Source organism: Tribolium castaneum, chromosome 9 (assembly GCF_031307605.1).
Source record: "Tribolium castaneum strain GA2 chromosome 9, icTriCast1.1, whole genome shotgun sequence".
Lineage (NCBI taxonomy): Eukaryota > Metazoa > Arthropoda > Insecta > Coleoptera > Tenebrionidae > Tribolium > Tribolium castaneum.
This window is the reverse complement of record NC_087402.1, coordinates 10,797,807-10,814,292: the sequence shown is the minus strand read 5'-3', so window position 1 is coordinate 10,814,292 and position 16,486 is coordinate 10,797,807. Positions and strand designations below refer to the sequence as shown.

Genomic DNA, 16,486 nt, shown 5'->3' with positions numbered 1-16,486 from the left:
ATTTTATGTGAACATTTTCATTGAAGTTGGTACAAGGGTAGGAGCGGAGTCTGAGTCGGGTTTAAAGATTGAGGAGCAAATTAGGCGGGATTATGGAAAAGAGAGTTGCAGTGAAGTTTTTACGGCTGCAATCCGTAGGGAAGTGCTGTAAAAACGCAAATTTCAAGTGTCAATATCCGGCAAATTTGAAATTTTCATCTGGATGAAATAGGGGTCAAATTTTTATTAAAATTACCTGAATCTATTATAATATTTATTGGATTTCGGTGCTGATTCATTGCGTTCACAATAACCTGAATAATTTATCTCGCCAGTAAAGATATTATCTTCCTCAAGTCGTGAAAACGTCCCATAAGGATTGATGATAAGTGAATAGGTGATCGTAGCCGAGTTAAAGTAGTTGGGAATTCCGTCTTGAGTCGCCATCTAGACGTGACGGTGCCACATTTGACTTCGGCGACGGTTTCCATGCACGGCACGTCCGCCGTCACCCGGGTCAACGTTGAAAGAGGCTCAAGGATGCCTCAATTTGTACGCAGTGCAATTCACCCCCTCTTCCTGTTCACCTTAAATGTAATATTTCCGAGGATCTCCTGGCAAATTGAATATTATATGTCTTGATATTCTGACACGACTCGAAATTTAACGACGTTCGATGGCTCTCTACTGCACCTGTCATTTCATCTGTCTCGTTCATTCAGACTTTGCCCTGCATCAATAAGCGATTTCTGACAATCTTTTTTTTAACTACACATAAAGAGGATTGATTTTACCGACTCGTTTATTTGCTCTATTTCAAAAAAGTGCACACCAATCAATAATACCAAACAATGATTGGCTGCAGCACATAGCGTGAGGATAGTCGTCCTTATGAAATTATAAACTGGTCAATACTTTATTAATCCAGGTTTTGGATTGTGCCATTGTCAAATGTAAAATAGTATACATATTTTATTGTACAAAAACCCACAACTCGTGCAGCATATGCGACCATAAAATAGATAAAATCATTATAGCCGTTGTCTGTCAGTCTCGTTAAACATTGTTTTCTGTGAAGTCGACTTGAAAAAATATACAATCGATAAATGTTTTATTTTTTAATTTAATTTAAGTAAGGCCGCTCCAGGTGTTTAAAAATGTAGTTCGTTATAATTCCACTTTTTTTATTTGTTTTACCTGTATTGATCTTTGTCAAGAGACTCGTATGTTTTTGATTTCAACTGTTATATTGATTTTTAATGCACAATCTACAAATACAAAAGTATGTCAAATAAAAATTAAATCAAATTTCATTTTATTTCAGTCTTTGACACCTTCCGATAACAAATTTTGCACAATTAAAAAAATAAGTAATTCCAACCATGTGTTTTCCATTGATGATTTGAATTTATTCATCAGTTTTTTTGATTAAAAATTTTGTTATTACAGCTGGTGTATTTTGAATGCATTTCACAAACATACAGGCTGCCCCAACGATCCGAAAAAGCTCCGTAAACTGGATTATTATCAAAAATATTGATTTTTTTATATTATACCTGCTCCATTGCTATATATATTTTAAAAATATTACGGTATATATCGGGTGTGTCAAAAGTCGCGGATAGGCTAGGTAGAGTGTAGCTAGATAGAGCTGTACAGAATACTATAAAAAAAAGTCACAAATCTTTTTATTTGGCTGAAATCAAAATCAAAAAATGGCAACGCTGTACAAGTACACCTATTTTTATACGTTTTGAAAAATATTAACCAAAAGTATTACTAAATGTTACCAAATATTGCTGCATTTTTATAAACACGTTGTAAAAACCAAAGGAAATGTTTTCCTACAATTCTTTTCTTAAAATTAGATAATAATTCAAGTAAACAGTAAAATAAATCATTAAAGACAAAGTTAGCAGGTCTGATTTTCCTAGTTCCAAGTTGTGGTTTTCCGCATGGAACACTTTATATTTTTTGCAATTTGTAAGTAGCGTTTTACACTGATGTTTTTCAGCTAAATTGTGATTGGTCGATTTTGCTTAATTTCATTGATTTTTTTGACAAAAATTTAGAAATAGGTAATAATTTGGTTGGTCCATTTGCGTAGTTAACTTTTAACGACGAATTAAAATTTAATGAATCTTTCTATAAACCGGTTCTAAAAGAATTATTTATTCGCTATTCATTACATTGAAATAACTTGAAGTTTAGTAATTAAGAGAAATATCTAGTTGCTTTTTAGTAACTTTTTAAGAGAAATATTTCTTTAGTTATTAAATTTAGGCATTTAAAACTAATATTATATTTTTAAAATAGGCAGCAGAAACGCAGCTCTAATCTAAAAAAAGATGTCAATGTCTCTAATAATAAACAAGTTATATAGACCTTTTTGGGATCGTTGGTACAGCCTATATTTTTAAGTGAATGACCCGATATTCTAAGGACTAGGTTTTCCAACTTCACAAAATTTTTGACTTTAATTGCCATTACTACACATTTTTCAATTGTACTATTTCAGATAACATCAATTGTTATTCATATTACTTAAGAGTATTACAGAAAATGTTAATAGAAAATCAGATTAGTCAATTTGATTTGAGAAAACATTTTTTGTGATTCAGAAGTTGTAAACTGTATTCAGAAATAGCAAGTTGTAATTCATATTTCACTTTTTTCATTTGTATCAACTTAAGTACTTCTTAAAAGATCAGATATACTTCAGTGTATCAAACATTTAAGAAATGTTGTAAAAACATTTAAAAACTTTTTAAGCAAGAATATTCAAGAACTTAGCTTTGGTTTTCTGTGATATTTAGAAATTTTAAATTTTAAGGTCAAAATATTAAAATTTTTGTTTCTGAATTACGAACTACGCATTCCGAATTACAATTAACGCTTTCTTAAGTATGATTTGCTTATCTGAATTATAACTATAATTTTCTGAAATAAACTTTATGGATTCGAAAATACATTTAGAAAAGATTTAGTAAAATTATCTTAATTGCTTGCAAATATTTGACCAAATAAGACTAATGATCTTAAAAATTATTTAAATTCTTCTTTCTTAACATCGCAGAGCACTTTAACCTGTTGCATTGTGTTCAGCATGTAATTTAACGATTTGAAATATTTTTGAAGCCTTTTCAGTGTAAAGTTGACTCGATGATCTTTAAGATTTTTCAGTGCTCTACGTTCGAATGGTCATTTACACTTTTTTGAAACTTTGGGACCACTAAGTACGTCAAAATCATCATTTTATCCGATTTTGTAATTTTCGTATTTAATAAGAGTATGAGAAAAAATTTAAAATCTTTTTGCATTGACTTAGACTTCAATTACCATAAAATTGAAGACATTTTCCGTAATCGCAAATGAGTTTAATTGTGTTCTGCATGTAATTGCAAAACTGCATAGCTTTGGTGCATGAAAAAGTGTATTTTATCTAATGTGTGTTCCGCATCGTCCCGAAAAGCCATATTAAAATGCCTTAGGGCGTTTTAATCGGACTGTCACATTTAACCTCGTGTTCATTGTAGTAAACTTATCTGATACGACCCCTATATGAGGGAGGTCACCCTCCATACCAGTCGAGTTTGTCATAGTCCTGACTCACAGGACATAACTGAATCATACGTCAAAGAGTATTAAACAATAGTAACCACAGGCGCACTTCCTGAAACGGCTGAAATACCCCGATGATTTATTATAGCGGCGCTATTAGAAATTATTAAAAGGCCATTCAAGCCGGAGGGATTTATCGTCGGGTTGTTTGTGTCGGTGCAATGAAGTCGAGATGTTACCACCGCAGAAAAATATTTTCCAGCAAATATGAATAAGAGATTGAAAGATTGTTTATGAAAAGTGTGCGACGGAGTCGTAGTCTTCTTCATATTTGTAAAGATGGGAAAACTCGATGCCAGGTCTGGTATTATTAAAGCGAAGGAAAAAGAGTAAAGTAGAGAAACAAACTGATTAAAGATGACAGCAACTGTACCGAGCTTCAGCTCCATTACTGGCCAAGCTTAATCTGTAAAGTGCTGCATCATGTTAACTCTTTAATTTGTTTTGCAAATGATCCCTTGCAGATCTCTGTGGGACTGCTGTGTCATTTATATTTATAACTCGGGCCGGGAATTTCGTTTTGGGTCCTTATAAATACATGAGCGCATTCAATTTAATGCCAAATAAACGGACGGTCTTTTTGATTATGTGAAACATTGCTCCCTCGATGCACTCCTTGCTCATTTCACATCACCACACTGAATTATTCCAATTATTCAAATGCCCCTCTCGCTCGCGCTCCTCCTTCTTCCCGAAAATAAGATTCCGAGATAACATCTAACAATACAGAAGCCTGCTCCCAAGGCTGTAATCCAAACAAAATCGATTAATAAAAAGATGTTATGTAATTCCCGCAGGCAACCAGTGTCATCTGTTGATTGCTTGGGGATTCGGCTAAATTGGGATCTGATAGACGGGGATAGAGGCGAGGATTGTCACCGAGGGAGGTGATGTATCGTAGTTCGACTCTATTGACGATCAAATACCGATTCCCTTGACGATACACAACCCTAAGACTGCACAACAAACTCGCTCTCTCATATTTTTATATCCTACGTCTTTTTGACAAAGGTGCGGAGGCGCAAATCTCCAATTTACAACTTTGCATTTTGGTTACCTTAAAAATAAATTTGAATAAAAATTCCGGCTTGCGTGAAATGGCATGATTTATGGAAACCGAGCCGAATCTCGGACCACGAAAGCACAACGTTTTGGACATGCTTTAAAACTCTTGTTTTTTTCAAGAATATACTGTTAAGGGGTGGATTTACAAAACTTTAAACTACTTCGCACAGTCATTTGATTTGATTACAACGAATGTTTGTACATCGGCCCTAAATCACCTAGGCTATTTAATTATTGTGAGCAATTTTTCACAGTAATTTGTAATCCTAATTATGGATTACTCTTGTGAAAAATGCATTATTTTCATGTTGTATGCATATCTACGCATACATTTGGTGGGCTATGATGTTGATAAAGCAAGTAGAAAATTTTTTTTCAACCTACTTGAATTTGCAATTTTTTTATAGCCAGTTGATAAAAAATAATGATTATTAGGTAACTTAGGGCTCTTTGGACTCGAAAATATCTCGTTCTCCTTTAAATTATATTTTGAGAGCGCACAAACGATTGATTGTACACGAGTTTGTACTTATCTTATGAATCTGTAAATTAGTTTTCTCGCCTACATGTCACTGTTGTTGTGACACTTTTAATTTGGATAACAAAAAACGAAATGAATATATGAATATGCATAAATAGTTCTAACCACAAATAAAAAAATGAAAAGGAAAAAATTAAACGCTAGATTATTTAATTAAGGGCTAAGTACATTTTTTACGCATAAATTGTAAAAGTGAGATGAATTTTAATCAATTTTTTACGTCAAAATTTTATAGATATGAGCATTTACAATATTTTGCCTAGGATTTGCAATATACAGGCTAATTCTTTTAGGGCCTACATTAGAAACTTTCTAACTTCTAATATAGCTAGAGCTTTAAAATTTTGTGTATAATCTCAATTGACCAGTTTGAGTTCAACTAAATTATTTTCAAAATGGTTGAGCTTTCGGAACTACAAAAAATTGGCGCCAAGTTTGTAATTTTAAATAGTAACCACACATTTTACCTAAGTAAAATTTACCCAAGTTGTTGATACTTATCTGTCATAATTTTTTGGAATCCTTTGTGATAAGTGAATAGTTTTTTTTTGCGTTCTGATAACCGAAGGTTTGAAGAGTTTTCGAAATTGTAAACTATCAAAATTCATGACTAGTATGATTTTTTCAAAATAGTTCTCAAAAAACTGCTATAATCCAGTTTTTTCAAATAAAACGACTTTATTTTCTAGACGGCAATCGAAAGAATATCGACATTTATGGTAACTTTTACCAATAATTCCTATACCTATCTCTTACAGTTTTTGAAAAAAATGACAAAAAACGGATTTTACTTCGTAATTTTCATAGTTAATCAAGTAAAACTTGTAAAATGGTCAAAAATTGTCAACCTTCAATGTTTTATTTATTTTTTAGGTGATTCATCATCGAATAAGCAATAAAACAATAACATTTAATTATAGTCTGTTATAACATAACGAATTATGTTATAGAATAATATCGAATTTTGAACTTCTTGAATGAAAATGAACAAATAGAATATTTCTTTTAATTAATAGCACACATTTATCGTATTTTTCAAAAGTTCGATTAAAAATGAAAATAATGAGCCAAAATTCTGTTTTTTGCGATTATTTCATATACTGTAAGAGATAAATATAGAAGATGTTAATAAAAGTCTGTATATAAATTGATGTTCTTTTGTTTGCCATTGAAAAAGGGACATTTTATTTTAAAAAAGTGTTCTATAAACATTTTTTAATCATGATTTTTAAAAAACATTATAGCCTTGCAGTTTGACAGTTGACAATCCTAAAGACTTGAGAAGACCCTTCAAACCTTTGTCTATCAAACGCAAAAAGAATTATTCACCTATTGTAAAGGGTTCACGAGCTGTAAGATTTTAAATGAACCCCTGCAAATGAAAATTTCTAGAAAAAATTGATATATGTCAAAAACTATGACAGATAAGTACTAACAACTAGGGTGCATTTTACTCATTTTTAACAGGCTAATTCAAAAATACAATAAAAATAGGTGCTTACTATTTAAAATTTCAAAGTTGGCGCCAATTTCTCGTAGTTCAGCTATTTTGAAAATAATTTAGTTGTTCGATTTAGATAGTATACAAAATTTTAAAGCTGTAACTACAATGTGTTCAAAAATGATTGTTCATCAAGTTGATTATGGAATTCAAAATCAATGTGCGCTTAGTCCAAATGACTATCGCAATTTTTCTGTCAAGTTTTTGAATTAGCTTTTTACTCACTTGGCAAAGTTGTTTCAATTGTAGGGTTTGTTTTGATTTGTGTTTTATATTTCTGTGATTTTTGTTCTTGTATTTTTCTTATTCAACGCCATATTACGTTCAAAATTCAAAGGTGACTTGATGAACAATCATTTTTGAACACATTGTATATTAGAAGTTATTAAGTTTCTAATGCAGGCCCTAAAAGAATCAGCCTATATTTTACTAAGAAATTGACTATTACATTTACCTAGTAGTTTACTGGTATCCAAAATGAAACTCTTGAAAGAAGTAATTCGTTATGGTAATGGTAATCATTTAATAAATTACTTTTGGTAGGTATTAGCTGTTTCAAAACTATAAAAACTGCAACGTCGCATTTTACTGAATTATTTTTTAAATAAAATTGATAAAAGTGTTAAATAGTTATCAATGATTAAGTCTCTCATTGAAAGTATGAATTGCATTAGCTATTGTTTTTTTGAAGTACATGAATAATTTATAACAGCTAATTTTAGAGAAAATGCGACGTTGGCGTTTTTATAGTTTTGAAACAGCTAATAGGTAACGTTTGCCAACCAGTGGATTTAATTAGTTAAATTATGTTGATTTTTAGAATTTTTGGGAAAGCTGGATTTAGGAGTCAAGTGAACAAAGCTTGAAATCATTTATGCAGTACAGATGTATGCAATGAGAAACATATTGAATCGAAGGCTTTACATTTATCTTCAGCTGAATTCGAAATATATAGTCGGCCTCCATCAGTCTTTGTTCGATTTTATTATCACTGGGAAGAGAAACAATGAATACAATAAGTTAGGCAATAAAATCTACACAGTTACCTATAAAACCGGATTTGCTCGTAGAGGGTTACAAGACGCATTTCCTACCGGATTTCTCCGAGAAAAATTTATAACTATTTGAATTTTCTATTAATGGTAGCACAAGTATTGATCCGAGTTTGTAATATTAATTGTAAAAACGTCTTTTGACGAGTATTTTATCCCAACTTGTAGATTCTAAAGCATGCAAATCGGCTAGGAAGAGAAGCTTAGAACGATAGAGACCGAGCAAGAAGATTAAAGGCAACTGGTCCCTTCTTTGCGTAACGCTATTTTCAGCATGAATATATCCTGTTCAATGCCTTGTCCCTTTCCCCTAAAAGTAAACACACTAATAACCATCACTAGTAGGAAAACAGTTCGGTTTTTATTTAAAGAAATAGATCGCATTGGGGCGGGAATTGCGCATTCGAGTGTGAATAAAGATAAAGAATAAATAAAGTCAAAATAAATGTAAAGCAAGAGACATGACGTCTTCACAAAGGAGATTTGATTTGGTTTCATTTACTTTCTTGGCGATATCTGCCACAAAAGCTCAGAGCTTCCACTTAAACTAGTTGCCGTTCAAAGACTTCCTCTTTCTCTGATGTATACGCGATTTTTCTGAAAGTTCATTTAACTGAGTACTTGTTGAAACAAAACTTGGGTACATATCAAATTCGCATTTTTTACAACAGCAATTTTAATTCTGTCCAGGTGCATTTGATGTTCAAAGAATCGGTCTGAAATTGTTTAATGCCATACCCGGACATCAAATGACGCCGCTTAGTCAATTATGCATGTGGGAGTAAATTCTAGAGGCCTAGCTTTTTCATTAATGGAAAAATGACAGCTTGTTAAAGCTTTTCGCTCTGCGTGGAATAATCATGTCGCGACCTGGGGAATTTGTTTATCAAATATTAGCCGTATGAGCGAAATTTTTGTCTCTAAATTCTATTTCTTGCAATGTTTCAATAATTGTATTTGGTTTGCCTACGTGTGGTTTATCTTTCTGTAAATAAAACGTTCGGTTCAAGAATTTTTTATCAAACCCCAAAATCGCCACAAATCCGAATTTGTGTTGACTTTCACATAAAAATTTAATGAGCGACTCGATCAAAAGCTTTGTCTGCTTTAAAACACTTGCATCTAGCTGGTTTACTAAATGTACACAAAATGCTGACGATGTTTTATCTCCCGAATCGACCAAGCTCCACCGACAATTAATTTAATTTAATTTTCTCTTTGTTTACATCGTTTTGGATGACATTGTCAATTGTATGTATTTGAGCATAATAAGGAATTTAGTGTGAAACAAGACCCGGATAAACAAGAAATTGATTGATGTTTGAAATTCAAAAAAAGTGTGTTTAACGTTTCTGTTTGAGTAAACACTGATCCATACGTTGTTGTTTGTTGAAAGCGAGGAATTTGGGGAAATAGTTCGGAATGAATGAAATTTGATGCGGATAGTGTTTTAATTGAGCGTTAAGTTGTGTGAATAATGGAAAAAATGTTCCAAGCTTTCAATCTATATTCCGAATTAACCGGCCAAGCTCTCTTTTCATTTCAAAATGACGTACAAATCGAATAATAAATGTGAAAATTCTTAATACAGCGTGGTCGAGTGTTAGCTCGTAATTAATCGCCTTGTTGGGTTGCCTCCACAGTGTGTGAATAAACCAAATTCCGCTCTTTTCCTTAATTAATAAATCTCGTTTGATCGTTCCAGGTGGGCTCTCGTTGCACTTACTGGAACTTCGAGTTCCTAGTCCGGTGGTGAGGAACCAGGACGTTCGTCTTGAGTGCCACTTCGACTTGGACGACGAGGTCTTATATTCCGTAAAGTGGTATAAGGACGGCAATGAGTTCTATCGCTACGTACCCCGTGACATGCCACCTGCTCAAGTCTTCCATCTTCCGGGCGTCAAGGTCGATGTAAGCACTTTTTACCGCACTCGAGCTTTAATTGATTTCGCTGCGAGGTTAAATTTTCCGGAGACCTTTGTGTTTATGTACATATGATGATGCCGGGGTTGGTTTTAACGATTGTAATTTAGAACGTGGTTGCTGCATCTTCTTCAAAGCTCGAATAAATTACGCGGGATAATGTTTTTCGTATCACATTTCGCTGCTCGAATAACTCACATGTGTTACATGTAAATTTTCGTAAATGAGTGCTAAACTAGGCCATTATTTGACGAAATGTAGCTACTACACCAATTTTATTGCAAGAAAAACTCGCTTTCAATTTTTCTAAGCTAATTGATGAGCACATGGTGAAACACTCCACGTAACATTAAAAATGTCGACTTTTATTTTTAACAAGCGTTTGCCTATAAATCAAGTTTAAATTCCCCAGTGCTGGTGGCTTGGAAGATTGACAGACACATCCTATATTTACGACTGAAAGTTAAATGCGACTTGAAAAATAAGCATTTGTAACTTAGTGCTGATAAAGTTCAACAAGGCACGTAAAAACTGACAATTATATTTCAATTAATTTTAATTTCAAATGGCACAAAGGCATAAACGTTTCCGTAAATGAAGATTTCAAAGCAATTAATGCATAGTGTGTAATTTGACTTTGTACAGTTTGTTCGCATGTAATTTACAGAATTAAATTCGGGCGAGGATGAGAAACAATGGAGGCAAACTAATAGAAAAAAATTGCGTATTGATTTCCGGATTAAATATTTTATGTGTGACGTTTGCGGAAACTGAACGCTGCAAATTAATTAAATTATTTAGCGGCGGCTAATGTGTCACCTTATATACGTGAGCCACGGCATTTGCAAATTAATACGCGTACACGTTTTCAATATTCCGCAGTGCTGCATTTATACTCGTATTATTTATTGCGCAGTGAATAAATGTTAAAAGCAAGTGACATTATTTGGGGTGGTGTCTCAGCAAAAACTGCAAAAGTTCCGGAAAAGAAGATCGTTCTTGATTCCGTTGCATCAGCATCATTGATCTTAATGGGTGCTCCTTGGAAAAGCTCTAAGAATAAAGAAATTTCCTTGCATGTAATTTGTTGCTCGTCGTCTGCATTAAGATAACTCGACGCTTCCTCATTGATATTGAGCAAACTTGATAAATGGTTCGTGTCCACATCGAATCGAATTTTTTTAAAATTGCGACGGGTCTTGAAATTTTAATAAGTTATGATATTACTCGCTAAGCCATTAAACACTTACATCGCACGAAACCTGGTTATGCCGCAGAAAAGTTTTGTAATTTACATAAATTTCCACTAACACCATGTTTACTGAATTACACGATATAAACGTAACAAAAATAAAAGTTAAGTAGAATGTGAAAGGGTCAATCTTTTTTGTTAGACTGTTCCATTATCAACGCGATATTAATATTTCATACGAGACGTCATATATTTTAATAAAACATTTCAATACGCTTTATCACATCTATTTGCCTTGCCGTGCAGGAACACTCATTTATATTACATGGCAAAAGTGTTCAACAATATAAACATACCTCGAAAAAGCACACACTGACATTACTCATACAATATTTACGTTATCGACTTGCTTGCTCCTCATTATCAACACTTTGCAAATGGAATAATTCACCAACTTTAGTTCTCCTCCTTGCAAAGTTAATTATAATTAATACATGGCATATTCAAAGATTTTTATTTTCAAAGTTACTGCAAACTAAATCTGAATAAAAGTGGATCACAAAATGCTTTTTCACGAAAAGGTTTTTACTAAGTTCAAACAACTTGATGAACTGTTTCTAAAATAGATACACCAGAAAAGTCTAGGAATATTAGTAATTTTGCTGAATTTTGGCTTTTTTTAAACCATTTGATATTTATTGGCGAAAATTTCAAAGATTTCACGAAAATGACTTTGTTTGTCATTGTTATAAATAAAAAAGTAATAAAAACAAAAACTGTTGTTCTTATGTGACGTTTTTACAGTTAAAAAACTAAAATAAAATAATATTTTTGGTAACTAATGCAGAGAGTGACCCCTACTAGGTACTACAGTTCAACAACTCCGTGGCATTCTTGTTTATCTTTTCTTGAAAGATTTTCTTCCATACTGGACTGCGAATAACTCCTGATGAATTTTTTGCGGTACATTTATTTATAGAACTCATGGAGATGTCCTAGACAACTTCAATAAGTCAGAAGATTGTTAAAACAGAAATTTTGTTACCTTGGTAAAAATTCCTAGACCACTTGAAGTGTGTGGTTGGCAATATCTTGGATGAATATTAAACTATTACCGTAAGTTTTGGCGTAAGGCAAGACAAAAGTTTAACGAATAAGATCCTTTACCAAATTGTCGTTAAAAATGGGTCAGTCAAAACGTGTAACCAAACTTTCATGAACTCAGAAATTTGCTGGTTGTTATTTGCAACAGTGAGCTAATGTTTTGTTTTCTGATGAATCCCAATCTGGAATCCACTCGGATTCAACAAAAATGCGTATTAGAAGAGTATCTGACAGAGAAAATCTTTTCCAACATGTCCAGGACTATATCCTTACTTCAGTGTACTTCAGTGAAACAATCATGGTATAGAATGGAATACAAATCGTACGAAGAAGCGATCGTGTTTTAATTAAATCATTTTTAAACGCAGTTTGCTATAGACATCTTATTTTTTAACCTCTTGCCTGGGTTAACATAAAAAATTACGGTGATGGTTTGATTTTTATGGAAGATATTGTCAATTGCACACTTCAAGTGGTTAAGAAATTTTTACGAAAGTAAACAAATTTTTGTTTTACTGTGGCCAGAACAATCTTCTGACTTGATACTCTTTGAATACGTTTAGGACACACCCAAAGAATAGTTCTATGGATAAATGTTCCGCAAAAAAATCATCAAGAGTTATTTGCAGCCCTGAGTGCAGCGCGGCAATAAATCTTCGAAGAAGAGATAGACATGATGTGGTAACACTTTGCAGTAATTACCATAAATATAATATTTTTGGCTTTTTAATTGTAAAAACGTCACTTAAGATTAAGTTAGAAACAACAGGTTTTTTGTTTTTTTTTTAATTGAGCAACAAAATTATTTTCTTGGAATCTTTGAAATTTACGCTGAAAAATTACAATTTGTTTAAAAAAATGTCTTATTACATCATTATTCAGAAAAATTACTAATATTTCTAGACTTTTCTGGTGTGTGTATTTAGCTGCATTTACACTTTTTAGCGACCCTGTACAAAAATTTGCAAACACCGTTTATTCGATAAAAGAAGTAATATGTATTTGAAGAATAATTATGCCCGCATTGTAAAAAAATATACTATAGATGGTGTCTGTTAATTTGACCATAAAACTGGTTTCAAATAATTAAATGGGAGAATAATTGTTAGAATTATTGAGAAATGGAATTGGTTGTGAAAAATTAAATGGGAATGTTTTTGAATGAAATCTAATCCCATCAGTGTTCGAGTTGATCGTAGCCATTCGTGAGATTGTTTGGGAAGAGTCTGGGAAAGCCTTTGGTCGTGATTTTTATTCATATCTTGAATTTGTTGGAGAAAATCTTATAATCGTTTCAATGTGAAAATCGAATTTTGACCTTGCGGAGATAAAAGCGTCGTTTTGTGACGTTCCGTGGCGCCGATATACATAACTCGAACGACATGAAGTAACATGAAGTGGAATTGCCAAGTGCAGTAATATCAGCATTAGCTCGAACAGCGGTAATATCAATAGAACTCGGCCATTACAGCCAGTTGTAATGTGCTTACAACGCGAAGAGCGTTATGAATATGATGCATTGTTATCCAAGCCCACCAAGCAAGGCTAAGATATTAAGGCAGTATTTCTCTCTAACAACCTCGTGTTATCATAATGCTGCTCGGAGAAGCGAAGAATATCCTATTTAAAAGATTTGCGATTTAATTTTTTGCGTAAACACCGCCGGGAAATTTCTTAGTTGGTGTCAGTTTTCAATTTTCTATCCTATCCGAGAGACATCTCATTATGCCCCTGCTTTGTTTAATGTAATTTTTCATCCGACGTACACTATTGGCTGGATATTCTAATTATATGGAAATGAATCATTTCAAGAATTCGTTATCTACCGCGCCGAGGTGTTTTCTCGCGTGTCGCTCTACTAAATTTTGATTTATGTCTTCGTCTGCCTGCAACTTCCTTACAAAATATGATAATGCAACGCTAAATAACCCGAAAAAAACAACCATAAATATGAGGAATTACGCTTCTTAATATACACAGATGAAACAGAAGGTTCGACGCCTTATTCTCGCTACTTTCACCGTTTTATTAATACAATAATGGACCAAATTTTTCTCGCATGACAGGTCATTAAGCCTACACAGCGGCCCCGTTCCTGTCAGTATAACTGAATTTAGAAAAAATTTACTGTTATTCTGAATTGACAATTTATTAAATGGCAAGTTTAATGTCTACATTATGACAAGGCATAAATATGTAGATATGCTCCTAGTTATTTACACGTAATATCATGCTCGTAGGAAGGAAGTCATTTTGCATTTACGACATATTCTTGCTTACATTTAAATATTTGGTCTTTACAAACACCACCAACAAATAAATAGTACAAATTGCGTGGGTTCGACTTCGTATTTCCTGGTGATTTGTTCTTGCAAAATTAGAAACAACTATTAAACATTCGCGAAAAAAAAAAACCAAAAAGTTTCAACGATCTAAGAAGTATTTTTTGTTTTATTTCATATTGTCATGATTCGAAATGATTTTATTTGTGTTATTAAGGTAATTGTCCACAAAATGTTTGCCCCAATGGAATTTATAAAAATAAGAGGCCGATCTTAACGGGGATTTTTGTGGTGGAGTGGGAGTTCTTTGTTGGTTTTTGTTTTGTCAAATCTTTTAGGCTGTCGCCGTAATGGCAACATAATATGTGCCAGACGATAGAGTAGATGTGACGTCAACAAAGCGTGGTAAAAATTGATTTAGGCGGTTGAAAGCAAATTGATCGGAGTCCATTTGTTAGAAAATTTGTCAAAGTTTCTTTTTTGTGTGTGTAACGAGTAGATTTTCCGATACATTGTCGTTTGATCGTTGGCACACTTTCTGAATTTTCGCATTAGGTGAGGTAAGAAATGGCAAATATTAAGGCTTCCGCCGTGAATTTTTTAGCTATCCGTAGCTTTTAGTGAGTGACGTTTGGATATATAATGTTATAAATGCAGGCTGTAGTATTACAACATGACGTAATCAATTTTCTCAGTAGACTACCTTACAAGAAAGGAGTGATGTATCACCTAGGGGTTTCAAGGGGCCAGACTATTGACAGAAATTGGAAATAGATTGAATATCGACCTTTTATCAGACAGCTCCGGCATTACATATTCCGAAAGCTTTTATCAAAGTTATCAGTTAAATTGGTTGTTTAACCGAACGAGTCGCGAATAAACTTTCGTGTTGACTGAAAAGTTTGATATTTTGCGATTCCAGATCCACAACTCCAGCGAGTCTGCTGTCGTTTTGTCTTCCGTTGAGCTCTCCAGCAGCGGTGTTTACAGATGCGAGGTCTCTGGAGAGGCTCCCTTCTTTCAGACCGTCACCGAACACCGCGAGATGTTGGTCGTAGGTAAGCCCGACTTCATTCCTGCTTCGACTTTAATTATGCTGAGAGCATTTCCGGCAGCATCGTGTTTAATTTTGCACTCGATTCCAAGTTTCGGCGCTTGAATATGTAAAATAGACCATTAATCTGGCGAAAAATAGAAAACAAATAAAGTAGTTTAAGGAGAGAGCTTAAATTAGTCGACGAGGCCCTGTCTCGATTGGTTTAGCTCTCAGCCGCGCTGTAATTACATTTAAGAAAATTGCTGCTCCTACTCCGGAACCGGAGTGGTACAGAATGGCTCCGGAAATAAGCTAACATTCGAGGATTGGGAAATGTCCCGGAGGAATAACCAGACTTGTTGTAGGCCCGCGCGCTATCGGCATTTTAACAATAAATGAATTCCCGATTTCTTTATTGAAAATTTATCGAAAATTCGAACCCAGTCATTTACCATCAAAGATTCGAACATGAGACGTCATTGAAAACTTTGGCCAAAGTACACTACAATTGGGTATTGAAACCGAATTGTACTTGTTCATCTGGAACTCATGCTTGCATAAACTTCGGAGAATCCGGCGTTACATCACAAAGACCCATTTACTTAATACAGTGTTGATCAAACCTAAGGCTTTCCATTCACAAGTAATTAAACAGTTCCACCGAAAAACTAAAACGGTAATTGTTTACACCATTCATTTACATAGCTGCGTGTTGAACGAAACCACTGCGTGGGTAGGGAAAGGAGTTTGAGTTACTGTCGCAATTAGAACAGGGTTCCTAATATTGTTAGCGCCAACAACTGCACAGGATTTCAAGACTGAAACCGCACCGGTTTAGATTTTCACTCAACGGCAATTAGAACGAATAATTTTTGCAGGATTGTTGCAGCAAATCCTATTGACATTTAGCGCAACAAACGTGACTTAAGTCTTCCCGAACTTTCTAATGGATTCAAACTGTTTATCTAGAGTAGTTATTGAGTACGGGAGTTGTTCGTGTGTTAAATATTTGTCTGTCAATTGAAACGTTTCTAATTGTGACTTGTGCGAGTCGAGTCGCGTTGTTTTAAAATTCCGAGTTGTGATTTTAGCACAAAATAAAAACATTGTCCTTTTGTTTTAATAACGACACCTGCACATTCATGCAGCTTCATATTAATCCATATCTAACATTTACTCTGTAGCTGTGG

At 33.7% G+C, this 16,486-nt stretch overlaps 1 protein-coding gene across 1 annotated transcript in view; it reads left to right on the top strand.

Moving 5' to 3' along the window:
* The window catches only part of beat-IIIc (beaten path IIIc), a 98,479-nt gene that overhangs the window by 68,033 nt on the left and 13,960 nt on the right, over positions 1-16,486 (top strand). The window contains exons 3-4 of the mRNA XM_008194626.3: positions 9,465-9,670; positions 15,183-15,318. Coding sequence (XP_008192848.1) covers positions 9,465-9,670; positions 15,183-15,318 — 342 coding nt within the window. The remainder of the gene's footprint in view (positions 1-9,464; positions 9,671-15,182; positions 15,319-16,486) is intronic.